The sequence below is a fragment of the Penicillium subrubescens genome (assembly GCF_028828155.1).
Source record: "Penicillium subrubescens strain IBT 31985 chromosome Unknown utg000011l_segment0_segment0, whole genome shotgun sequence".
Classification (NCBI taxonomy): Eukaryota; Fungi; Ascomycota; class Eurotiomycetes; order Eurotiales; family Aspergillaceae; genus Penicillium; species Penicillium subrubescens.
The window spans coordinates 136,474-161,823 of NW_026643161.1; the positions used below are offsets into that span (position 1 = coordinate 136,474).

Below are 25,350 nucleotides of genomic sequence, written 5' to 3' on the forward strand. Positions count from 1 at the left end.
CAAACAGATTCTATTGAGGCTGTGATCCTCCCCTGGACCCGATCAGTTATCCAATCGATCGATGACATCGATAGATTTCGTTAGTTTTGGTAGGCTGGCACACTAGCATCCACCATGAAAAAGATGATGGAGAACTGACTGACAGGGGAAGTCTCATCGACGGGTCCAGACCGTTCAAAAGTGATTCGGAGAAGAGAGTCACCGTCAATAACACGGGATGGAAGAGGGTCATCATTGAACTTATTATACTATGTACTAGATTGCAATATGGAGTGGGTGCCGAGTATAGCAGGTTGTACTAAGCTTGGTCTCTAGCGGGTGTGTCCTCGTATTGTCTCTTCAGTGGAGATTCTCTCTTCGTTGTTCTCCCCAAGTGGATGAACTTCCTTCCTCCATCCATCTTCTCTTCCTCACTCCTTCTCTCATCCCATCCCATCACCAAAGTGGGACTTTTGTCTTTTCCCAAGAATAATCGGCTGCTTCCAAAATCTTCCTCCCATTATTTTTTCTTCCCTCTTTTTCATCTTCCTGCCCAATTCCAACTCCATCCTCCTGTATATCGCAGTCCCTTTTTTATTAATTCCACCTTCCATCCACTCCTGTTAGTGGCCCGACGCCTCGTTACTAGTTATAGTTACCTCGACTTCGGATCATTCGATCCTTCGTTTTTTTTTCTTCTATCGATTCGATCTTCCCCTCTCCTCCTCCACACCGAAGAGATCCACCCCCGACCACTTGATAAGATCTCCCCCCGGTATGCTCTTCCTTTTCCCCGCCATTCACAGTATACTCCCTGTATACTTCTTTAGTTCTTCTCTTTTTTTCACCGGAACACGCGCTAACACTTACAATCAGTCTACTTGTCTACCTCTCTCTATTTGACCCACTCCCTTTTTAATCGGGTCTACTCTACTGTCTACTACTTTCATCGCTCGCTCTCTTGCTCTACTGATCCCACAGGTTCATCCTCGGCTGAGGTGATCCCCCCCCCCTTTTTACTTCTGGTACACTCTTTCACCATGGCTCTACATCCGGCCGACGACGATGAACAACTGTTCACTCGGGCCATGACCTCCTATCGCGAAGCTTTTTTGGTTCGACATGCCCACCTCCCGGAACCCCAACGCCATCAGCTCTGGACACAGCAACTTACTCGGTTTATCCCGGCTATCGAGAATAACCCCGTTCCACCACAGGTCCTCCCTCGCACAGGAGGGCATTCGGGGACCTCAGGGAAACGAACTCGACAGGATGCGACTCCACGGACCCTCCCGACAGCCGATGCTGCCTCCGCCTCCTCTGCTTCTACTGGTTTTGGTTCTGGTTCTGGTCCTCCTCAGGCGAAACGGCGAGCCACCGTATGTGTGACCTTGGTTACTTTGCTCCCGCCATTCCCCTTTTCCTCCTCCTCTCCCTCTTCCACCGTCACTGGATTGACAATTGGCAGACCCCGGATCTCCCAATGGCCGCCGACCTCCGACGTACCATCTCCCAAACTTCCTCGGCGGAGACATACCGGAAAGGTGCGTCCTTGTCCGGGCAAGGATCCTATCGACACTCCCCCGTGAAGGGCCCCGTGGGAGGTAGGGAAGCGATGGGTTTGGGAATGGTTCGTTCCCAAAGCCAACAAATCCCCGTCTCTCACTGGCATCCGCCAGCCGGACCGGTCATGGGGAAACGACAATCCTTCGGCCCGACCCGGACCCAGCAACAACCGCAGCAACCTCTGCATCTGGATCATGTCGATGAGATGGTCAACGAATACTCGCCATCCGAGTTTGCGAAACACTTGGACGACTGCAACATCAACCAGGCCCCATTCTACGGCTCTGGTCCCGGTGTTGCATCCGCCACTCCGATCCCCAACACCACCTCTGCGTTGACTCTTGGGCTGGCAAATCTTGGATCAAACGGACTGGCACCTCTGCCAAATCCACATTCTGGACAGCCATCTCCCATGGCCGATGTATCTCCGGCGGCCGCGGTCGAGATGACCCGGAGTGGGACCACCGACACCATCATCGGGGGATTCAACAACTTTGGCTTCGATCAAGCGGCATCTCACGCGGATCTGGAACCGGCGTACCCCATCCCTCCGGAGTGGGTGCCCACATCCACCTCCGGACTCCCCTACCAAGAGTCCTTCCCTTCTTCACTGTATCCTGACTTAGATCCCAACGCATCCTTCCCTTTCTCCTACCCTTCCTCATTCTCCACCTCTGCCCCGTCAGCAACGCCGTTCCGGCCGCAGCATGTGCCAACCAGTATGAACCCTACCACGCCGGTCACCCCCCTCTCCACGCCGGGGGCCGTCGACATGAAGCCGTCCATTTCAACCGAGAGCAACTCTTCCGCCACGGCAGCTCCATCCCGTGCTGCTCGCCGTACCCAAGAGCAAATCGCCCACGGCGCACGACCTATCGCACCCAAGCGGGAATCTCAGGATAAAGCCCACCTGCAACCCGATCCCAGCGACCCGAACCGCATGATTCGCATCTCCTCCGCCGACGGCACCACCAAGGAAGTCGCCGCAATCCCCAAAGCATCTGTGCAGCGCCCACCCAAAGCAAAGACATACTGCCGCCTGTGCAACGATCAACCAGATGGCTTCCACGGAGAGCACGAGCTACGTCGACACATCGATCGTGTGCACGCCCAGGTACGCAAAGTCTGGGTCTGCGTGGATATCTCGCCCGACAAGACGTTCCTCGCCAACTGCAAAGCCTGCCGAAACGGCAAGAAATACGGTGCAAACTATAATGCCGCCGCGCACTTGCGACGCACGCACTTCCACCCCTGTCAGCGCGGACGCGGGGGTCGCGGCAAGGACAGTGAGAAACGAGGCGGCAAGGGCGGTGGCAACCAGCCGCCGATGGAGGTGCTGAAGCTCTGGATGCGGGAGACGATCGAGAGAGCAGATGAGCACTCGGTCGATACCTTCGGCGCTGACGGTCTGGAGGAGTGTGCTGGGAGTTTACCGTCCGATAGCAAGGGCAGTGTGCCCCCACCTGGACCTGGAGATGCCAGTGGCCCGATGAGTATGGGTATGGGTGTTGGCATGAGCATGAGTATGAGCATGGGCAGCTCGTATGGGATGGACCCGACACCCATGCACGGTCATGGCCATGGCCATGAGTACGAGGGCTTCCCGGGAATGTCGGCCAGTTTCGACCTCGACGCCACGCTGGAGACACCGTTCTATGTGGACAGTCAGCAGATCCCGGCGGAGATGGAGACATATGTCATGTGAGCGATCGTAGTCTCCCCCGTTTCTTATCGACAGTGTTTTTGATTCTTGATTTTTGATTCATTTTTGATTCATTTTTGATTTTGCATTGATATTTGACCACGGGGTTTGGCCCTGTGTTTTTGTTGTGCTTGTTTGGGTTTGTGTGTGTAATTTATGCATTGTGTGGCTGTGCGTCGTGTATATGGATTGGGACTGGGATTGGGAGGAATTGGCATTGTGTTGATTGAATTGGTTACTGGATATATGGGAGTCGAGACTGGATTGGATCCTGGATCGAGGAGTTCGTTTCAGGGGTTGTGCAGCTTTGTGGTGCCCGTTTCAAGTTGTTAAGGCTGGCGCCTAACACGGGACAATCGACTGGTTTGATTTGATTTGAGCAGTTTTGGTTGGCGCCTGGAATATGCGTTTGCCTTTTTTTCTTTTTGACTTTGGCATGTCCGAGGTTATTTTTGTTTTTTGAAGCTTGTTTTTGGGCTGATTCTTGGGGGCCGTGGGGGGTTTCTTATGGAACCTGCGGTATATTTGGGGTCCATCTCAGGGTCTATGTGGCCTGAGGACAGACAATCTCCAAACAACCAACAACCCCCAAGCAAGCACTTCACCTGCATGGCCCCCTCTACCCCCGTACTGACACGATTGACGAAAGGGCGGGCACGTCGATGCGCCTGTAGCTAATGACCCTGGCATAGATTAATGACTTGACCATTACCTGACAGACGAGTAAAATGGGGGCCACTTTCCACTTTCCAGGAATTATCGGGGCCAGGCAGGGCATGTGTGGCACAGGCACAGGGTTGCACCCAGAAATAGAGGCACTCCATCGTAGTGCATCCTGTACCTCAACCAAGCCTGGACTCAAAGAGTGAGTGAGACACAGGCAGCAGCAATACCGTACGCTAGTACAGTAAATACAGGCGGTGAACACAGCAAGAACCATCCGATCTTCCGGTTCGACCGGTGTAGTTTACTGTGATTCGTGGGTGATGGGTAGTGGGGAATAGGGGGTGACACGGTGGCTGGAGGGAAGATGATGTTGGCTCCAATAAGATGGGGGATGTGGAGGGTGAAGTGTGGCTGACTGCGTTAGTGAGTGGTAGTCACTGGTAGGGCTGGAAGAGGATGAGAGAGTTGGATGGCTGGAGAGGTGAGGAGTTGGGAAAGTGTGGCTAAGACGGAGGTTGGTATTGGGTATTACGGGGGTTTTGTTACATTTTGGTACAGTATGTCTAGCAAACCAACTCGGTGAAGGGCTAGGTGCATAGGCAGGGCATATTAGCTTGTTCATGTATTCTTGTTATATTCTGTAGGGTTCATGATTATGGCCTTAGAATAAAACTCCTTCTGCTAGGGCTATCGGACAACTGTATGCTCATACCTGATATGGCTAGCACTATGAGTAAGGCGTTGATTGTGTAAGTAGTGTACCTCTGCTCTTCCATCTTTTTCCAGAAGCCTATTCATTGATTCTAGATGTTCACTTTAATTACCCTGTAAAAGCAGGGACTTGAGTATCGGAATTACTAGCATAGCTAACTTCCGATACTACTGGATAGTTCGTACTCTGTATGTACACTTTCTGTACGTTTCTCAGCCCTGTGACTAAATTCGGCTTGGCCTGCTGCTGCCAAGCTATTTAGGGAATCGGTACAACTGCAGTACCGCGGGTACAACAAGTAAAGTGTGTAATACATAACCATAACTCGTCCGTAACTTCCAATTTGAACTTTGTTAACTCTTGTTCCTCTCTTGTTGAACTCTCTCTGTCTGTTTCCTCGTTAAATAATCCCGCCCTGCTGTCCAGTAAGTCCACCACCACCACCACTCGGTAAACCTTGTCTCCTCTTCATCTCCTCTTGTCCTCGTCATCCTTCCCTCTCTCCTCTTTCCCCTTCTCCAGAAACCTCACCCTCTTCATAAGACACCCCTGAGGCCCGCAACCTCACTCCGTCACTTCATTTCGCTCATCCCTGCCGTCAGCGACAAGCTTTCCAGACTCCCTCAGCTGAACTTTATCCTTCCGATCGACTCGGTGAGTGCTTTCCCCTTGCCCGCTTTCTCGCTATACGTCTTACGGCTTTACCCTGCCTGACTGCAATTGACCTCGGTCGGGCCTTGTTTTGTTCCTCGCTGGATTCATTGTTGTCGCATTACCTCGAAGCTTGTCGCTGATTACTTCTTTTTCCATTTCCAGATCCAATACCGCAGCCATGTCTTACCAGCAGCACCAGTACCCTCCCAACGCGTGAGTTTCCCATTGCTCTGCCTTGTCCTCAATATCCGATGCAGTCGCCGATTGTCGATTTCCCGGATATCACACCGCTGCTTGAGCGCATCGGCGATGGGAGTGGATTTGGAATATATGATTTGATGGGATTGGATTTCTCATAATATGGTTGGAATCTGACGTCGATCGAATACAGCTACCAGCAGCCCGGTTACGGTCCTCCCCCCGGCGAATATTACCCCCCCTCAGCAGGGCGGCTACCCTCCCCAGGGTTATCCTCCCCAGCAGGGTTACGGTGGCCCCCCTCCCCAGGGTGGTGTACGTGTTCCCTCTCCTATTACGCAAGAAACATGCACTGATGAACTTCTAGATGCAATACCAGCAGCCCCAACCCCAGCCCCAGCAGAAATCCAGTGACAAGGGCTGCCTCGGCGCTTGGTAAGTTCATATGCGAAATCTATTGTTGATCCATTGCTGATTTATATATTTCCTTTCCAGCTTGGCCACTCTGTGCTGTTGTTTCGTCTGCGAAGAGGGCTGCGAGTGCTGCGCCGACTGCATCGAGTGCTGTGAGATGTGCTAAACACCCTGACCAATGACCTCGACGAAACTCTTTTTTTTCTTCTTCTTCATGGCGTTCGAAACCTAAAGACTCGCCCGGCAGGGTTCTGGGACTGATTCTTTCCCCCACTCGTTGGATCTTTGGATCGCAAATATTCTCTTTGTGTCAAATTAAGCCTCTTTCAAGTGATATCTTTGCGAGATATCATCTCCTTGAGCCCATGTTTTCATTTATCAAATTTTAGCTAACCTGAATTTTTTTGTTGGATCGTATCTGCATTTGTGGTATGACCTGTGTTGCAGTTGATTTGACCGATCATATGAATGGAAACAAAGTCCGTTATCTACGGGAACACCATATATCTTGTACAATTTAGGCCGAATTGTGGCAGTGTGGGAGTCTCTCAAAAAGCTGCTGGAATTTCGAGGCCGTGAAAAGGTCGTATTCGAGCAGTTTATATTGCAAATCGAAAGGTACATTCTCATAGCCAACTATTCACGGTCCGTTCGGCCTTTTCGATTTCTTCCATCACCTGTCTGTTTTAAAATTCAGCCGCTACCTAATAAGATCCACGACGCAACAGGGTCTCGTTCAGAGATGATCATTTTGAGCTGGCGGCATTTATTGGCGAGAATGAAAATAGCCCCTGCACCTAAGCGCTCAGCCACGCTGTCAGTCGCACACCTGGCGCTTATGGCCCCCTTTCTGTGATCTCCTAATTTTCTACTCGTTAATAGCAGATAATCTCCCATACTCCTTGTATGTTAGAAGTGTCAGGGTCGACTGTATAGGTTTTGTTTAGAGTTGGTTTCTCCCGAAGCGATGGCGAACAACAATGTTAGATCTAATCCTCTCGACACAAATGGCCTATGTTTGTTATCTCTCGATGGTGGAGGAGTTAGGGGACTGTCAACACTTTACATTCTCCGGGATATTATGCTCCAGCTTAGTATCGAGCGCGGATCTCACACGATACTTAGGCCCTGCGATGTGTTTGATCTGATCGGAGGCACCAGTACAGGAGGGTACGTTCGTCCCCAGAGTGAAGATACTGTTTTGCACTAACTCGATCTGTGTACAACATCTAGGCTCATTGCAATAATGCTAGGCCGCTTAGAGATGAGTATTGATGAGTGTATTCAATCATACACCGATCTTATCAACTCTGTCTTTGGCGAAAAAGTGAACAATATCCCAGTAGACTGGTCCGGGAACATTCGGCCCCAATACGACAGCCAGCGATTGAAAGCCGCCATTGAACATGTTATTGAAAAAGCCGGTGCAGGCTCCGATGACCTCATGGACGATGGCTCCCATCGAAATTGTCGAGCATTTGTCTGTACCACAGCCAAAGATACCTTACAAATTACTCGACTACGAAGCTACCCCGTTCCAAACGAAGATACCCTACGAGCGACGATCTGCGAGGCAGCCCTCGCTACCTCCGCAGCAACCGGGTATTTCGAGTCCGCAACAATCGGGAACCGACAATTCGTGGACGGCGCCTTCGGAGCCAACAATCCAGTCGAAGAAGTCGAGGAAGAAGCAGCCGATATCTGGTGTACAACCAGCCGCGACTTGAAGCCATTGGTTAAATGTTTTCTGTCCGTTGGCACAGGGTGTCCTCTGAAAATGCCCATTGATGATAACATGATTAAATTTCTCTCGAAGACTCTTGTGAGAATGGCTACTAAACCGGAAAGCACGGAACGTCGATTCATGGCTCGCTGGAGTAATGAACTCAGACAGAAGCGTATTTTTCGCTTCAATGTTGAGCAGGGACTGCAGGGAGTTCATATGACTGAGTATCAAAAGCGGAGTTTGATTGAGTCTGCAACGCATGATTATCTGCATCATTCTGCGCAGAAGGATCGGATTCGAGAATGTATTTTGAATTTGGCTGGCAAAGAGGGTAGGTCAACTTCATGCCTTTTTCTGTCTATTAGGACGATATACTGAAGAGTGTCTAGGGAAAACGGACCTAGAGTTCGATATTACCATGCGGGTAGGTTGATCCAATACCTAGAGTGGCGGGCAAGAGACTAATCTTTTCTATCAGGAACACGAAGCTCGAGCTGTCAGGATGCAAGTCCTTAAGAATGCGCAGTCGGGTAATGGCTCATTCCTACCTCAAAGATCCCCATGCTGGGTCGTCCCTTTTGAGCGAAACCCGAGGTTTGTCGACCGGGAACTCCTCAGAAAAATCAAACGAAAGCTATTCGCCCATGACCATTCGGAAAGAACTGGCATCTTCGGCCTGGGCGGTGTGGGCAAATCTCAGATTGCTCTTGAGCTGGCCTATCAAACGAGAGAGATGTACCCGGATTGTACTGTTATCTGGCTTCCAGCAGTCGACATGGAGAGCCTCCATCAAGCCTATTTAGAGATTGCTTGCCAGTTGGGAATCGAAAAATTTGATTCTAAAAAAAAGGATGTGAAAACACTTGTCCAAAAGCATCTGAGTCAGCCACAGAGAGGTCGATGGCTCTTGATCATCGACAATGCTGATGATATAGATATGTGGACCGAGAGTGACTCCAATTCGACCAATTGCGGCCTTCGAGGTTTCCTACCAAAGAGTGAGCAAGGAGCTATCTTCTTCACTACGAGAAGCAACCAGGTCGCTCAATATCTAGCCCCTGGTAATACCATCGAGATCCCAGAAATGGATGAGACAAAAGCCTTGAAAGTTTTACGAAATTCGCTTGTCAACAAGACCCTTCTCGAAGATGATCACAGCACGCGGAAACTCCTTGAACGACTGACATTTCTGCCTTTGGCTGTTGTCCAAGCAGCCTCGTTCATCAATGAAAACCAAACAGATATTGCCAGCTATGTCAGGCTACTCGATGGACAGGGGCAAGAAGTCATTGATCTACTAAGCGAGGAGTTTGAGGACGAAGGCCGATATAAAAGTATTCGCAACCCAGTCGCCACTACTTGGCTGACATCCTTTGCGAAAATACGGCAGACCAAACCGCTCGCTGCTGACTGCTTGGCATTTATGTCATGTGTGAATGCAAAGGATATTCCCACCTGCCTTTTACCCGCTCCAGAGGGTATTGAACGGGAAAAGGCGATTGGGGTTCTCAGCTCTTATTCGTTCGTCCGCACGTCGAACGCTGGTACGCGACTCGATATGCATCGGCTGGTCCATCTCGCAACACGGAAATGGCTTCGATCGATGGACTCTCTGCACAGATGGCAGGCTCTCTCGCTAAGAATAGTAAATAGCCAATTCCCACTTGTTGATACTATTCAGCGAAGTGATTGGCGCGCAGCAGTACCTCACGCTCTTCACATGCTTCAATCGACGCAGCGTGAATTTGATACTGAAGACAGAGCTCAGTTGATGCATATTATTGGCTCCTGCCATGCACTCGATGGAAGATACAGAGAAGCAGAAGAGATGTTTTTACAGTCAGGGAAATTATTCGAGACGCTATTTGGTGCTGCTGACTGCCGCACCCTCAAAAACCGCAGTTCCATGGCATACGCGTACCAGGGGATGGACCAGCAGGAGAAATCAATCAAGCTATTCGAGAACGTATTAGGACATCATGAACGCGCTCGAGGCCTCGATAATCGAGACGCAGTGGACGTCATGGGCAAGCTGGCTAGCTCATATCGGCTATCTGGAGATTTGCAGAGAGCAGAAGAGCTTTGCGATAAAGTTGTCAGATACAACCTTGAAACATTGGGTGCCGAGTCGCAAAGCACTTTGGATTCAATTCTCAACATGATATTGATCTACTTCTCCCAGGGACGACTTTCAGACGCGGAAAAGTTGGCGCAACAGTCTTTGATCATTATGAGAAGATTCCTGGGACCAGATCATCCACACACAATATCTGCCACAACAAGCCTGGCAGACATATACATGAAAAGCTGGAGGTTGAAAGAAGCCGAGGCATTATACCAGGATGGCTTGGAGAGAGGCCGGCGCATTAATGGACCAAATCATCCAAGCACGACACGAGATCTTCATCAGCTGGCCTGGTTGGCGAAACTGCAAGGGAGACACGCTGAGGCTGTTTCTCTGATGACGGAGTGCTCTCAGCTGGAAGTGCAGGCACTGGGCACGGAACATTACCAAACTATTCAGACTTTGCAGATCCTCGAAGACTGGACAAGCACTAGGTAAGTTGCCTTGATTTCCATGATTTACGCTCTTCATTGGTCTGTGCTGATACCTATTTTCACAACTTGATAGAAATCTCGCAATGCGTCTCAGATCTCGCTTCGGCACGATGGAGCGGTCCGCAATGATGCTTGAACGACGCAAGAATTATCCTCGAGTGAAGGTCCTCGGTGGTCTGTATACAGTCCGTCGACAGCCAAAGGACGAATCGCTTGTTCGTGAGGTGATCAAAGCTGTCAATGATGTTCCTGTGAGCAAGGACGTATCAAGTGATGAGGTGACTCGTGTTGAAAGCAGACAAAAAAGGAGCTGACTAAAGGAAAAGTTGCCATGTCCGCCGGGGTACAGTGCCGCGCTGCAGTCAGTGATTCCAAGTTAGTTTGTGCTATTGTTATTTTCTTAGTATATAACGTATCTTTTTTTTTCAAGAATATAGCAGGAAGATCCCATAGTTTGACGAGACTAATCATATCGTCCATTCTCCGTGCCGCTTCCAGCCTACTTACCCCTCAACCCCGCCAAGATATGGTCTAGGTCCTCGTAACATGCCACATTCCCACTACCCTAATCAGGCACCGAAAAGTGGAGGCTCTGCGGTGGCGGGGATGCGGAGAAAGATGTGGAATTACCCGTCAATCACAACCCGCGGTTAAAAGGTCCATAACCGCGCCCCCTCCGATGGCCCTGACGAAAACAATCGCCAGGGACAATGACAGCCAATAAGTCTACCATGGCGCATATCTTACTGCAACCACCGACATTCCCCTAGATCTCGGCGCATGTGCCGTTGTCGCTGCAGAGTACTATACATATATCATTACTGCTTCCCCGGCGCAGGGATCGTGACATTAGCGTCCTGCATGAATTGTCCCGACATTTCCCCCGACCAAGCGTGTAGAGGGGTTTAACTCTGGCCAGTGCACTCCTCATGGAATTTTTCCCCATTCGGACAAGCAATATCGGCGATTGCGCAGACTAGTTGCCTTTGTTTGCCTTGGAAGCGGAAATGATCTACTTCCACATCGTGAATCTAAATCATCAATTCACGAAGGATGGGGGGTGACCGGAGAAGAGAGAGAGGGGTTTTTGCCGGGTTAACTGAGTGCGCTGAACGGGAATATGCCATGTACAGACATAAATAGCTGATGTGACCTCCCTGCTGCTGTTGCAGGAAATCCAGGATTAGATCTGGATAGGATCAGCGAGTTGCATCTGCTAGCTGTATTGCATAGCAGCAAAAATGTTAGTGGAATGTCTTTTTCTGCCTTTGCTGGCAGCATATGCCTCGGCCGTGCAGATTTCTGTTGCTAAGTCCGGTGGTAATGTCACGACTGGCTTGCAATATGGTGCAATGGAAGAGGTATGGTCTGGAATCATTGCTATGAAGCGAGAATGATACTTACCAGTGTTGTCCTCCTAGGAAATCAACCATTGTGGTGAAGGTGGTCTCTATGCCGAGTTGATCCGCAATCGAGCCTTCCAGGGAAGCACCACCTACCCATCCAACTTGGACGCTTGGTCAGCCGTCGGTGGTTCGACTCTGTCTCTTCAGAAACTCAGTGACCCTCTCTCCTCTGCCCTCCCAACTTCCGTTCGGATTACGGGTAAAGGTACCTCGGGTATCTCTAACACTGGCTTCTGGGGAATTGATGTTCGTCCTCAAAAGTACTCCGGATCTTTCTACGTGAAGGGGTCCTACAAGGGCTCGTTCACTGCCTCTCTTCAGGCTAGCAACGGTGAAGTCTTTGCTTCTACTCAGGTCTCTTCAAAGAGTGTTGCAAATGACTGGGTGCAGCATGAATTCACCTTGACCCCAAAGAAGAAGGCTTCTAGCTCTAACAACACCTTTGTGCTGACCTTCGATGCTTCTGTAAGTTAATCAAGAGCGAAAGGTTTGACTGCTATGTACTAACTTCTAACAGAAGGCATCTGGTGGCTCCCTCGACTTCAACTTAATCAGCTTGTTCCCTCCCACCTGGAACAACCGTCCAAATGGCATGCGCCGTGATCTGATGCAAGCTTTGCATGACCTTGGCCCTGTAAGTTTTGTCACCCCAGTAGCGATGTTGGTTTACCAACATGCTGACTTGATAGAAATTCCTTCGTTTCCCTGGGGGTAACAACCTTGAGGGCCTAACCATCGAGGGCCGATGGAAGTGGAACGAGACTATTGGACCATTGACCCAGCGTCCTGGCCGTGCTACCACCTGGGGCTATGAGGAGACCAGTGGTATGGGTCTGGTAGAGTACATGGAATGGTGTGATGATCTAGGCATGGAGCCTAGTAAGTACTGATCAAAAATATCTTTCTCTTGACTTGACTGACGATTATCCCAGTCCTCGCCGTGTGGGCTGGTCTTGCTCTGAACGGAGATGTTGTCCCCGAAGCCGAGCTTGACGTTTACGTCCAGGATGCCCTCGATGAGCTCGAATTCTTGACTGGCTCTGTCGACACCAAGTACGGTGCTCTGCGAGCCAAGTACGGTCACCCCAAGCCCTGGACCATCCGTTATGTTGAGGTTGGCAATGAGGACAACCTGAACAACGGCCTCAGCTCGTACAAGTCCTACCGTTTCCAGGCATTCTATGATGCGATCACCAAGAAGTATCCCAACATTCAAGTCCTGGCTTCTACCATCGACATGACCCTTCCCGGCAACGCGGGTGGTGATTACCATCTGTACGATATCCCCGACAACTTCATCACCAGGTTCGGCATGTTCGACAGCTACAGCGACGCGCACCCAATTCTGCTTGGTATGTGTCATTCTTACGAGGTGATTGAGCTAGAACTAATGGATATAACCCCGCAGGCGAGATCGCTGCCACTGAGTACAACAACGGTGTCGGCATTGACTGGAGTAACACCCATTTCTCCTTGTACCCCTGGTGGCTGGGCTCAGTCGCTGAGGCTGTCTTCCTTTTGGGAGCCGAGCGTAACGCTGACAAAATCATTGGAACCACCTATGTGAGTTTATATCTCCCATTACGTCCAAGCCCATAACACTAACGACGTGGCAGGCTCCATTCTTGATGAACCTCGACAGCTACGAGTGGTCGCCCACCATGATCTCCTTTAACTCCAACCCCGACGACACCGCAAAGTCCACGAGCTGGCATGTGTACAACGTGAGCCTATCCCACCATCCAAAGATCAATAATCCAGTCGATACTAACAGACTCTTTATCATAGCTTTTCAACAAGAACCACATGACCAACACTCTCCCCGCAACCTCCAACGACACCTTCGGCCCCCTCTACTACGCTACCGGTGTGAACAGCAAGACCAACTCCCACATCTTCAAGGCCGCCGTGTACAACAGCACTGCCGATGTCCCCGTCTCTCTCACATTCGAGGGTGTTGGACGCGGCACTACCGCCGATCTCACCATTCTGACTGCCCCCAGCGATGTCTCTATGAATGCAGTCGGTGGCGCCAACGTTGTGCAGAGCCAGACTACCAAGATCAAGGCTGGCAAGCAGGGTGTTTTCAGCTTCAAGCTGCCTAACCTGAGTGTTGCTGTCCTCACGACTAACTAGATAGAGTGATACTATTTGTATGGGGATAGGTAGAATTGCAGATGATGTGTGATGATGTATATAGGAACGCTTAACAATGAAAATATGCTATTTTTATGCTGAATTCGGAAGGTGTAGACAAGCTGTAGACAAGCTATAGGCACGCTGTAGACACGCTGTAGAGAAGCCGGTTTTAGTAGAGTAGGGATGGAGTACATTTATGGTGCTTACAGGTCATAAGCGAATTCGGGGGCGGAAACATGGCATTGGAGGCGAGGACCGCTATCACTTTTTCACCATCTATTCAACTGTACCGCTCTCTATCTCAAATCATCTATATACCACCTGCCAATTTGTATATTCTAGCCTATAGCAATGACTGACATCGCCGGGACTAGGAACCCCTAATTCACTTTTATCTCGCTCGAAAACGAGGCTAACCTCGACCTCGCGTGACCCACAGGCCAACATCCAACTTACCAACTCGCGAGAACGGCACGGCTTACCTCACCGCAAGAGCTGCACCGGGATCTCGCGAACCATTCTTTGGCATTCAGTCTAGTCCCCAGCTTTACGTTCCAGCCCCTTCCCACGAGTAAAAAGGGCTGCAACGGTCGCCACGCCTCCGAATGCAGCAGACGCCGCGAAACACAGTCGAATGCCGCGGTAATAGACCAGTCGGACGGCGAGTTGAAACTCTGGGGGCAAGTCGTGGATTGCCGAAACCGAGTGACGGATTTCGTCGATGACCTAAAATGGGAGGAAAAAAAGGGACGTGGTCAGCTGGGTCTACTCAAGGCACGTATATTTCAGTTCGTAGATGAGGATGTACTTTCCATTTGTCTGGTATTCCACTCAAGGCCTCCCCGAGGCCTGAGCTCAATGTATTTTGAATAATAGCCGAGGTGACGGCGACACCCCAAACGGTGCCTAGGGAGCGAATGAGGTATACGGTTGAAGCGGAGACAGCGTGGTCTGGAAGAGTATGTTAGTTTGTGCTGTCAAGGCCTCTGTCGACAGAGGAAGGTACTTACCGGAGTGATCGAATGCGGAGAGAAAGGTGAATAGGATGCCGGGATACACAATTCCTTGTCCCAGATTGGCGGGGATAATATATGCGTAGTACTTCCATTCCGAGTCCTGGAACCGCAAAAGCGTAACCAGCAAGTTTCCAATACACATCAATCCAGCACCTGCCCGGACGAGATGGGCAAGTTTTCCCCATCGCGACATCACGACGCCGGCGATGAGCCCACCCAATGGAGTGGCGAGAGATGGGATCGCAAGACGAGCACCAGCCTTGGTGGGACTGTCGAGAAGAATGACCTGGAAAAGCAGCGGAAGCGTGAAGAGAAACTGTACATGTTTGGTCAGTATCAAATTTCTGTTCCTGTTGACGGGGAAGGGTATCTTACGGCATATGCAGCCATGCCAACACAAACATTGGCAATCTGAGTCGAAACTGGATGGAGTCCTTGCAGCATTTTCAACGGAATGAGAGGAGCAGCCGTTGTCGTGGCTTCTACTGCGAAGAACGCCACCAGGAATACAACGCTGGCGACCAGAGAAAGAATCACCCAGATATTGCTCCACGGAAGTTCATTTCCGCCAAGACTCAGGCCCACAAGTTGGCTCGACAAAGCCAGGACCAGAAGAAGTGATCCGAGCAGGTCGATTTGCTGCCAGATTCCCTTGGACTGTTGTCCCGGAGCAGGCTCCTCTTTCGCAGGGAAATTGAGCACATAGTACCCCAGGACTAGAGCAGCAGCTGAGATTGGAACTTGAATCAAGAAACACCAGCGCCATCCGATGGTGTCGACGATACTCCCGCCGAATGAAGCGCCACAGATGGCACCAAACCCGTACGAAACATTCTGGACCACCTGGTACATACCACGCTGGCGGAAGGGAATGAGATCAGAGTTGATAATGGTTGCTGTAACTCAAATTAGCAAAACCCTTTCGATCCAGGTGAATTATCACTCGCACGTACCCATAGTCATTAACCCACCACCTCCAATGCCAGCCAACGCGCGCATAATATTCAAAAATATCACATCTCTAGCCACGGCACAACCCAGACACCCGATCATGAACGAGATGGTGGCAGTAAAGAAACAAGCCCGACGCCCAAGCAAATCAGAGAATCGACCATACAGCGGCTGAAAAGCAGTGCTGGTGATGAGGTACGAGGTGGTCAGCCACGACGCCGTGTTGGCCGCGTTGAATTCCGAGCTGATGACCGCGTAGGTCGAGGCAGTGATTGTGCCGTCAAATCCACCCAGGAAGACATTTGACATGATAGCTATTCCGGGATTCAATTAGCGCTTTGACCAGTCTTGTCGCGGGGTTGACGTACATACCCAGTTGAATCCAGAGGAAGCCCATCGGCGGCTTCCAGGCTGTGACTGGGCTACTCGAGCGCAGTAAAGGTTGGTGTTCATCTGGGTCGGGCATGGCTGCTGGATCATGAATTGGATCTGATGCAGTATGTGCGACAGTCACGGATGCCGTGTGTTCACTATGAGGCGGGGCCATGAGGGGTTCAACTCGATCGATTGGAATATTCAAAAGATCTGAGAAAGTAGCAAATATTGTGTCGACAGTCAATGAAGAAATGACGCCACGTTTTATACCAGGGTCTGATGATTCGTAAAAAGAAACTACCAGTTGACAAGATTTTCAAGACGGGAAATTGTTAGTCAAAGCCAAGAACAAACTTCCGAGATCGCAGCGACTCGGGGACTCTTTCGGGAAGGGCCGTGGGGCAAAGCACGACATTCAACCAGGATTTTGCATGATAATTGGATTTACAGTATTATTCAATCGTTGTCACTCTTTAAATATTATTCGATGGAAAAGAAGATCCCTCTATGTATTGTAGTGTAAGGATTCGTTATCGTGATCCCTAATGACGCTGGTCCGAACTATATAAACCCCGCCTTCTCGGCCGGCATCTTAACAAATCCTCCCACCCCACAAGCCCTTCTGAGTGCTACATAACCCTTTCAATCAAGACATTGAGCGTCATTGACGACTCTTTACCAGTGCAGAATACCAACCTAAGGTTAATGTACCCTTCGCTACACATGATGAACCGCATCATGGAAACTGATCGCTGGCCTAGTCTCCACCCCCCACCATGAAGGTTCTCAAACCCCTCGCCTGCGCCGCAATGCTATCCCCCTTAGCAGCGGCAGACTGGCAATTCAAGTCACGAACAGACCTGGCACCACCACGCCTGAACATCACCATCCCCGCGACCGCGGACGTCGAAAAGGGCTTCCTCTTCGTAGCTCCCTTCCCCGGTCAATGGGCGGAACCCCAATTCCACGGCCCACGCCAGGAAGGTCCGTATATCTTCCGCGATGACGGCGAGCTGGTCTGGTCTGGATACACCTACTACTCCATCTGGGCGGCTAACTTTCAAGCTGCCCGGTGGAAGGGCCAGGATGTGCTGTTCAGCTTTGAGGGTGACCATAACCCGGCTTATGGACATGGGCATGGGCATGCCACTATTCTGAATCAGCACTATGAAACTGTTCGCGAGCTGCGTGCGGGTAACCATAAGCTCATGGATAAGCATGAGTTTCATGTTATCGATGAGAAGACGGCCCTGATTCAGGTGTATCAGCCTGTCCCGATTGATCTGAGTCGGTGGGGTGGCAGCTCCGAGCAGCAGTGGATCGTGGATGCCATCTTCCAGGGTATGCTATTCTAGAATGATGAGAGTAGGTTGAAGATCTAAAATTCGTATAGAATTGGATATTGCTACCGGTGAGCTGCTATTTGAGTGGTCTAGCCTTGAGCATGTCAGTCCAGATGGTACGTCTTTACAAGTCCTCCCTTTGATTAGTTTCTGCGTTTATATCACATCCATACTTACCATCTACTGGAACATTCAGAGGCCGTCCTCCCCCTGAACCCTGGCCAGGCAGGCGCAGGCTACAATTCTTCCGATGCGTGGGACTACTTCCACATCAACTCGGTCGACAAAGACGCAGAGGGTAACTACCTGATCTCCGCCCGTGATGCCTGTGCTGTCCACAAGATCAACGGAACGACTGGCGAGATCATCTGGCGCCTGGGTGGACTACGGTCGGACTTTGACCTGGGTCCCAATGTCCGTTTCTGCTTCCAGCACCACGCGCGGTTCCTCTCCCAGAATGGCGACGAAGAGATCATCTCGCTGTTCGATAACTCCGCCCACGGCACCGAGAATCATCGTGGCCACGAAGTCCACACACACCCCTTCTCCCAGGGCAAAATCATCTCCGTCAACACGGCCACCTGGACCGCACGGATCGTTCAGGCATTCCAACCACCCGACGGCCTCCTCGCCAAATCACAGGGTAGCACCCAAATCCTGCCCAACGGCAACGCTCTCGTCAACTGGGGCTCTGAAGGGGCAATGACCGAATTCCGACCGGACGGAACTCCCATTTTCCACGCCTACATGGACTCAGGGCTCCTTGGCGAAGGTGTCCAGAATTATCGTGCCTTCCGGTATAACTGGACCGGTCTGCCGACCGAGGAACCTGCGATCGTCGCGGAAAAGACTCGCTCGGGTACTGCCGTGTATGTCTCGTGGAATGGGGACACTGAGACGGCTGTGTGGCGATTCTATGCTGTCACCGATCGGTTTGGATCGAGATCGTACCTGGGTGAGGCACCCCGACAGGGCTTTGAGACCAAGTTTGTGTTCCGTGGGCATGAATATGTGCAGGTCTCTGCGGAGGCTGTCACGGACACTGGTCGTGTCTTGAGAACTACTCAGGTTGTGTCTCTTCGTGAGGGGGTGTTGCCTCCAGTTGGTGATGGTTTTGGCGGTCGGTCGGCGGTGTGGGGACAGAATGTGCTGCATGCATAGATGCGAGGTGGAGTTAGGGGGAGATGTTTGATGATGATGAGGGCGGCCTAGAGAGTGGTTGTGAGTGGGCAAGGAGAGGGATGATGTGAGCACGGCTAGTTGATGAGGAATAGCAGGTGAGAAGCTGAAGGAGTAGATAGGAGGTAGCAAGTAGGATGTAGGAGAAAAAAGAAAAGAAAATAGGAAACAGTTGTCGGCGAATATTATGTTGTGCATGGGCCCTTAAGTAAGAACTAAGAAAGTGTAAAAGGAGTAGGAGGACGGAGACTCCGTCTGTTCTCTGGTTTTTCCTAATACTGAAAATCTTACCATTGCTCAAGCTGATACTTCTGAAGAATATTGAATAATATCGGTTAATCCTGAATATTGTCTGTTGAATCACATTCCACGTGCTGCCACATGGCTGCAGTGACACGGAGAATTTGCTGTTTCTTTGTTCTTGTGTTCGTGTACGATGTAGGAACAGATAAAGTATGGCTATTAGTTAATACCACTACTCACACTTAAAAAGCAACACAAACATAAGTCAGAATCCTCATGAGAATCTTAATCCGTGGCTCTCGGATGTAATCTTCCCGAGAAGTTTCAATTGTGCAACCTGCCAATGATAACCATCCTCATCATCATCATCATCCAACAAGAAACCACCTTCGATCCTTGCGTCAGGCCGCCAGCTGTGATCTCGATGGACGGCTCGTAACTCGTAAACTCCAACCAGACTAACCAGTTGCTGGAACCCCCGCGTCACCCTCCGTAAGCTATCCTAAATGGGCTAATGCTCGCCGTGGGTCCGGGGAGGAAATACGATGAATACGCATCCAATCAGCCTGGTCAAATGCCTTGAAGTTGATGCTCGGTTAGCTCACCCGCCGCATCTGACTTTGAAAAGGCGATTTCTTCCGTGGTAAGGAGTGTGATGGAGCCATGAAGTTTCTTTGAAAGTGCCTTGGCAGGATGTGATATCCTACATAATAATCAGCTATGCACTTTGTTGTCTGAGACAAGATGTAGTCTATACTTGTCCTCGTGGTGGAGCATCCGCCAACCTTAAAGTAGACGCTACATAACCACGGTGCTCAGGCACGGAACCAGAATCCAACAGCCACAGGCCACCAGCGTCTTTCTTAGAGGACCAAGTCAGCCTGGACTATCGCCCTAAAGTAGAGAGCCGGAAACGCCCTGTTCCGATATCCGAGCAGGCAACGCACCTGCCGAAAAGCGTAATCACCATTGCGACACTTTACCTTCGTGTGTCCTGTCTTGTTCTTCTTCTCTTTTCCCTTCTTCATCCTTTTCATTGACTCAAATCCGTCAAACTTCCCTTCCGATGCCATCGTGATCACCTCTGCAATGGCGTCACCACAGCCTCCCGCTCCGTTTGGGAGTAGTGCCGTATCACAGACAACGGCGCGTCAGATGAATCAGCGCCTCGAGGAATACACGAGTGAGGAAGGATCGCAAAAGGATAGTGCCGGTGATATCGACGACTCAGCAACCCCCGTCACGGCCGAGGACACCGAAAATATCCGACATAAAGAAATCACGGCGCTGGCCCGGACCTTATCCCAGCTGTCCAACAAAGGCTATGCGGAAAAGGACGCACCCCACCATGAGGGGATCAACACTTTCCTAGAAACGGACCAGAACCCTGAACTCAACCCCAATGATGCGGATAATTTCAACTCGCGCAAGTGGGCCAAGAACTTTCTCCAGATGACCTCGCGTGATCCAGACCGGTACCCGCGTCGCACGGCAGGTGTCTCGTTTCGCAACCTCAACGTTTTCGGGTATGGCACGGCGGCGGATTACCAGACCAACTTTGGCAATGCTTGGCTGAAGATGGCGAGTTGGGTCCAGGGCCAGTTGGGTCTGCGTGAGAAGAAGCGCATTGATATCCTGAGAAACTTTGAGGGAATCGTGAATGAGGGTGAGATGTTGGTGGTTCTCGGTCGTCCTGGCAGGTAAGCTTGATTCAACCTCCATAGCATCCAGGAGCTCAAGTTGATCCATTATCATAGTGGATGCTCCACTTTCTTGCGAACCATCGCTGGTGAAACTCATGGTCTGTTCCTCGCTGAGGGATCCGATATCGAATACGAGGGTATCTCGTGGGATCACATGCATGGACGCTTCCGTGGTGAAGTGATCTACCAGGCAGAAACAGAGATTCACTTCCCTATGTTGACTGCAGGAGAGACCCTCCTGTTCGCGGCCCAAGCTCGCGCCCCAAGCAATCGCCTTCCGGGAGTCACCCGTGACCAGTACGCAGAGCACATGCGTGATGTAGTGATGGCCATGCTTGGCCTGACCCACACCATGAATACCAAGGTTGGCAATGAGTTTATTCGTGGTGTGTCCGGAGGCGAGCGCAAGCGTGTGAGTATTGCGGAAACTACACTCTGCGGCAGCCCCCTGCAGTGTTGGGACAACAGTACTCGTGGTCTGGATAGCTCAACTGCCCTAGAATTTGTCAAGAACATCCGCTTGTCCGCCGAATACAGCGGATCCACTGCTGTTGTGGCTATCTATCAGGCCAGTCAGTCGATTTATGACATCTTCGACAAAGCCATTGTGCTGTATGAGGGCCGCCAGATTTACTTTGGCAGAGCTGACGATGCTCGGCGCTTCTTCGTCGACATGGGCTTCTACTGCCCTGATCGCCAAACCACTGCAGACTTCCTGACATCGCTGACTAGTCCATCGGAACGCCGCGTTCGAGACGGTTTCGAGGGTCTTGTGCCACGCACTCCCGATGAGTTTGCAGCCCGTTGGCGAGATAGCTCTGAGCGAAAGCAGCTCTTGCAGGAAATCCAGGACAGCCGTGACCATCATCCAGTCGATGGAGAAAAGTTTGAATCCTTCAACCGCTCTCGGGCCGCAGAGAAGGCAAAAGGCACTCGTGCCCAATCACCGTACACCCTCTCGTATGCCATGCAGGTCAAGCTTTGCCTGTGGCGTGGATTCCTGCGGCTCAAGGGTGATATGAGCATGACTATTGCGTCGGTCATTGGTAACACCATCATGGGTATTATTATCTCCACTGTGTTCACCAACCTACCAAACAACACCGGTAGCTTCTTCCAGCGCGGTGCCTTGCTCTTCTTTGCGATTTTGTTGAACGCATTTGCCAGCTCCCTGGAAATTTTGACCCTCTGGCAACAGCGGCCCATCGTTGAGAAGCACTACAAATATGCGTTGTACCATCCTTCCGCGGAGGCTATCAGCTCGTACATCGTGGAGATGCCTTCCAAGGTTCTTGTTGCGGTCACGTTCAACATCATCATTTACTTCATCCCGCATCTCCGTCGCACTGCAGGCCACTTCTTCGTCTTCTGGCTCTTCTCTTTCACCACTACGCTGGTGATGTCCAACCTCTTCCGCACGATCGGCGCAAGTTCTCGTTCCATGGCCCAAGCAATGGTGCCATCGTCGATTTTCATGATGATTCTGGTGATCTACACCGGTTTCACGATTCCAGTCAGAGACATGCACCCATGGTTCCGTTGGCTCAACTATTTGAATCCAATTGCGGTATGTAGAATCCCGCTGCCCCCTTTATCCCCCGAGAGGATATACTAACTCAAAATAGTATGCTTTTGAATCCCTCATGATCAACGAGTTCAGTGGGCGACGGTTCCCTTGCTCCGACTATGTTCCCGGTGGCCCCCTGTACTCCAACGCCCCTCTCAGCTCCAAGGTTTGCTCACAGAAAGGTGCTATTGCTGGCCAGGATTTCATCGACGGTGATGCTTACATCAATACCACCTTCCACTACTACAAGTCCCATCTGTGGCGAAACTTCGGTATTCTTTGTGCCTTTTTCATTGCCTTCCTTATCGCCTACATCGTCTCCAGTGAGTACATCCGTGCTCAGCCATCCAAGGGTGAGATCCTGGTCTTCCCTCGTGGCAAGATTCCGGCCTTTGCAAAAAAGACTCGCCAAGACGACGACCCCGAAGAAGCGGCACAGGGAGAGAAACAACAAGTGGTGGGAGAAGCTCAGGACCTGGCTGTTCGAAGTGCTGCCCTTGCCAAGCAAACTGCCATTTTCCACTGGGAGAATGTCTGCTACGATATCAAGATCAAGAAAAAGCCTCGCCGGATTCTTGACAGTGTGGATGGATGGGTCAAGCCTGGAACACTCACTGCTCTGATGGGTGTAACCGGTGCAGGTAAAACTTCCTTGCTGGATGTGCTCGCAAACCGAATTACCATGGGTGTCATCACCGGAGAGATGCTGGTTGATGGTCGTCCTCGGGATGGCTCTTTCCAACGAAAGACTGGCTACGTTCAACAGCAGGATTTGCACCTAGAGACCAGCACTGTTCGCGAGGCCCTCGTTTTCAGTGCACTTCTTCGCCAACCACACAGTACTCCACGCCAGGAGAAGCTTGCCTATGTGGAAGAGGTCATCCGAATGCTAGAGATGGAGGCTTACGCAGAGGCTGTTGTGGGTGTCTTAGGTACTGGCCTGAACGTCGAGCAACGTAAACGCCTGACCATCGGTGTGGAGCTCGCTGCTAAGCCGGATCTGCTACTGTTCTTTGATGAGCCAACCTCGGGTCTTGACAGTCAAACCGCTTGGTCAATTTGCAGCTTGATGCGGAAATTGGCAGACCATGGACAAGCCGTCCTTTGCACCATTCACCAGCCTTCTGCCATGCTGATGCAGCAGTTTGATCGACTGTTGTTCCTGGCCAAAGGTGGCCGGACGGTGTACTTCGGAGATCTTGGCGAGAATATGGAGACACTGATCAAGTACTTTGAGGACAAGGGATCGATCAAGTGTCCCGAGAATGCCAATCCTGCAGAGTGGATGCTCGAGGTTATTGGCGCTGCCCCCGGGTCTCATGCGGACCGTGACTGGGCAGAAGTCTGGACCAACAGTTCTGAGCGAGCTCAAGTTCGAGAAGAATTAGAAGTGATGAAGTCCGAGCTGTCACGGAAGCCGGTACCCGAAGCGACGGCTGGATACGGCGAGTTCGCGACACCCATTTGGTACCAGTTCCTCGTTTGCATCCAACGCATGTTCCAGCAGTACTACCGCAGTCCTGGCTACCTGTATTCGAAGACCGCCATGTGTGTCTTTCCGGTATGTAACTTTTCCCTCTGTGTTTCTGACTGAGCTAACACTCCTCTCTTGATAGCCAATTTTCATCGGGTTCACCTTCTGGCGTATGCCAAACACGCTTCAGGGGTTGCAGAACCAGATGTTTGCCATCTTCATGCTGCTGATTATCTTCCCGAATCTGGTCCAGCAGATGATGCCCAGCTTTGTAACTCAGCGAGCACTGTATGAGGTGCGCGAGCGGCCTTCCAAGGCATATTCGTGGAAGGCATTCATGCTGGCCAGTATCTTCGTGGAACTGCCCTGGAACATTCTCATGTCGGTACCCGTGTACTTCTCTTGGTACTATCCGATTGGACTTTACCGCAATGCGCCGCCTGGCGAGGTGACATCACGTGGTGGCACGATGTTCTTGTTAATCCTCATCTTCTTGATGTTCACCTCGACCTTCAGTTCGATGATGATTGCAGGAATTGAGCAGCCGGAGACTGGTAGTAATCTGGCACAGTTGCTGTTCTCTCTGTGCTTGGTGTTTAACGGGTAAGTACGCCAGTGAATCTGATCCCCGACCCAGGGTATCACCAGTAACTAACTCAGTACGATTCTTACAGTGTCCTGGCGAGTCCGTCGGCGTTGCCACGCTTCTGGATTTTCATGTACCGGGTATCGCCGTTTACGTATCTCGTGTCGGCGGTGCTCTCAACGGGATTATCCGGTGGCACTGCTGAATGCTCCAGCATTGAGCTTCTCAAGGTCGACCCGCCCAGTGGTCAGAACTGCTCTGCTTACCTGAGTCAGTATGTCGACCTGTACCAGGCGAACTTGCTGAACCCGGAGGCGACCTCGGGTTGTCAGATTTGCTCGATCCGGTCCACGGACGCCTTCCTGGCTCAGTTGAGCATCAAGTTCTCCGACCACTGGCGGAACGTGGGGTTGTTGTTTGTGTACGTGGGCTTCAACATTGTGATGGCCCTCTTGCTGTACTGGCTGATCCGCGTGCCAAAGAAGTGGTCGCGTAAGGTGAAGACGGAGTGAAGCGAAAGTGGAAGATGAATGATCTCCACTCTGAAAGAAACGAGAAATGTTAGAGTATTAATATCATGCGGGAAGGATGAATGGATTTGCTTGAAGGATATGATTATGGCTCTTTCATAGGTAGCGTATCTTAGACGCAGGATCTTATGATATGATGAGTACATCCTCACAGAATACAGATTTCCATCAGTTACAAACTCTTGGCTCCTCGGTTTCAGTATTAACTAAGTACTCGGCATCTCAGTTCTAGATACACTGGCCGAGCCCGATCGGACCCGTATTACACATCACTAGCCTTTAATCCCGAAGCCCTGGACGTGGTTAATTTAGTCCCGCTCTACTGTAAGTACTTAGCGGGTAAAGCTCGCGTAGGCGAAGACCCGTCCGTCGTGGGGGCCAAGTGTCTGGCCTGGATGCTGGAGACCGAAGATGAAATTCCGTTATTTCCCAATCTAGTTTCCAGTTCGCAATTAAATGTCCCACAGACAGTAGTCATAGTCGACCAATCTAGCCACCCTCAATCGATTGCCTAAGTAAATAACCCTACGTGATGCCGAATGATGAATCGCACTAACAGGCTGCATTTACGCATCGCCCAATCATGGTCTGCCCTCGCCGATGAGCGGCTCCACTGAGGTGGCCCAGCGTGGTGGCACTCTCTATCCTTAGCTACGAAGTAC

General features: G+C 51.0%; 7 protein-coding genes across 7 annotated transcripts; 6 read left to right on the plus strand and 1 right to left on the minus strand.

The window, feature by feature from the left end:
• Positions 1-1,019: 1,019 nt before the first annotated feature.
• N7473_012433 (uncharacterized protein) lies at positions 1,020-3,250 on the plus strand (the record flags this gene model as incomplete). Its single annotated transcript, XM_057158372.1, has 2 exons — positions 1,020-1,358; positions 1,448-3,250. The coding sequence occupies 2 exons, from the start codon at positions 1,020-1,022 to the stop codon at positions 3,248-3,250; spliced, it is 2,142 nt and encodes a 713-aa protein (XP_057002326.1).
• Positions 3,251-4,815: 1,565 nt separating this feature from the next.
• N7473_012434 (uncharacterized protein) lies at positions 4,816-6,057 on the plus strand (the record flags this gene model as incomplete). Its single annotated transcript, XM_057158373.1, has 6 exons — positions 4,816-4,828; positions 5,169-5,279; positions 5,442-5,492; positions 5,671-5,792; positions 5,845-5,912; positions 5,973-6,057. 6 exons carry the CDS (start codon positions 4,816-4,818, stop codon positions 6,055-6,057), a joined length of 450 nt encoding a protein of 149 aa, XP_057002327.1.
• A 1,080-nt stretch (positions 6,058-7,137) lies between these two features.
• Positions 7,138-10,490, plus strand: N7473_012435 (uncharacterized protein; the record flags this gene model as incomplete). The annotated part of the gene is made up of 4 exons (XM_057158374.1): positions 7,138-7,948; positions 8,007-8,041; positions 8,096-10,176; positions 10,250-10,490. 4 exons carry the CDS (start codon positions 7,138-7,140, stop codon positions 10,488-10,490), a joined length of 3,168 nt encoding a protein of 1,055 aa, XP_057002328.1.
• A 927-nt stretch (positions 10,491-11,417) lies between these two features.
• Positions 11,418-13,718, plus strand: N7473_012436 (alpha-L-arabinofuranosidase A; the record flags this gene model as incomplete). The annotated part of the gene is made up of 8 exons (XM_057158375.1): positions 11,418-11,537; positions 11,598-12,047; positions 12,100-12,216; positions 12,272-12,461; positions 12,515-12,934; positions 12,991-13,145; positions 13,199-13,306; positions 13,371-13,718. The coding sequence occupies 8 exons, from the start codon at positions 11,418-11,420 to the stop codon at positions 13,716-13,718; spliced, it is 1,908 nt and encodes a 635-aa protein (XP_057002329.1).
• Positions 13,719-13,973: 255 nt separating this feature from the next.
• Positions 13,974-16,382, minus strand: N7473_012437 (MDR family MFS transporter). Its single transcript, XM_057158376.1, has 6 exons — positions 16,061-16,382; positions 15,691-16,002; positions 15,113-15,633; positions 14,732-15,053; positions 14,530-14,672; positions 13,974-14,447 (listed from the first exon to the last, which is right to left on the minus strand). The coding sequence occupies exons 1-6, from the start codon at positions 16,233-16,235 to the stop codon at positions 14,256-14,258; spliced, it is 1,665 nt and encodes a 554-aa protein (XP_057002330.1). The 5' UTR covers positions 16,236-16,382; the 3' UTR covers positions 13,974-14,255.
• A 457-nt stretch (positions 16,383-16,839) lies between these two features.
• Positions 16,840-18,567, plus strand: N7473_012438 (arylsulfotransferase family protein; the record flags this gene model as incomplete). Its single annotated transcript, XM_057158377.1, has 3 exons — positions 16,840-17,404; positions 17,457-17,522; positions 17,603-18,567. 3 exons carry the CDS (start codon positions 16,840-16,842, stop codon positions 18,565-18,567), a joined length of 1,596 nt encoding a protein of 531 aa, XP_057002331.1.
• Positions 18,568-19,917: 1,350 nt separating this feature from the next.
• On the plus strand, positions 19,918-24,670 carry N7473_012439 (pleiotropic drug resistance family ABC transporter; the record flags this gene model as incomplete). The annotated part of the gene is made up of 5 exons (XM_057158378.1): positions 19,918-20,528; positions 20,586-22,098; positions 22,157-23,659; positions 23,715-24,175; positions 24,247-24,670. The coding sequence occupies 5 exons, from the start codon at positions 19,918-19,920 to the stop codon at positions 24,668-24,670; spliced, it is 4,512 nt and encodes a 1,503-aa protein (XP_057002332.1).
• Between the last annotated feature and the right edge of the window lie 680 nt (positions 24,671-25,350).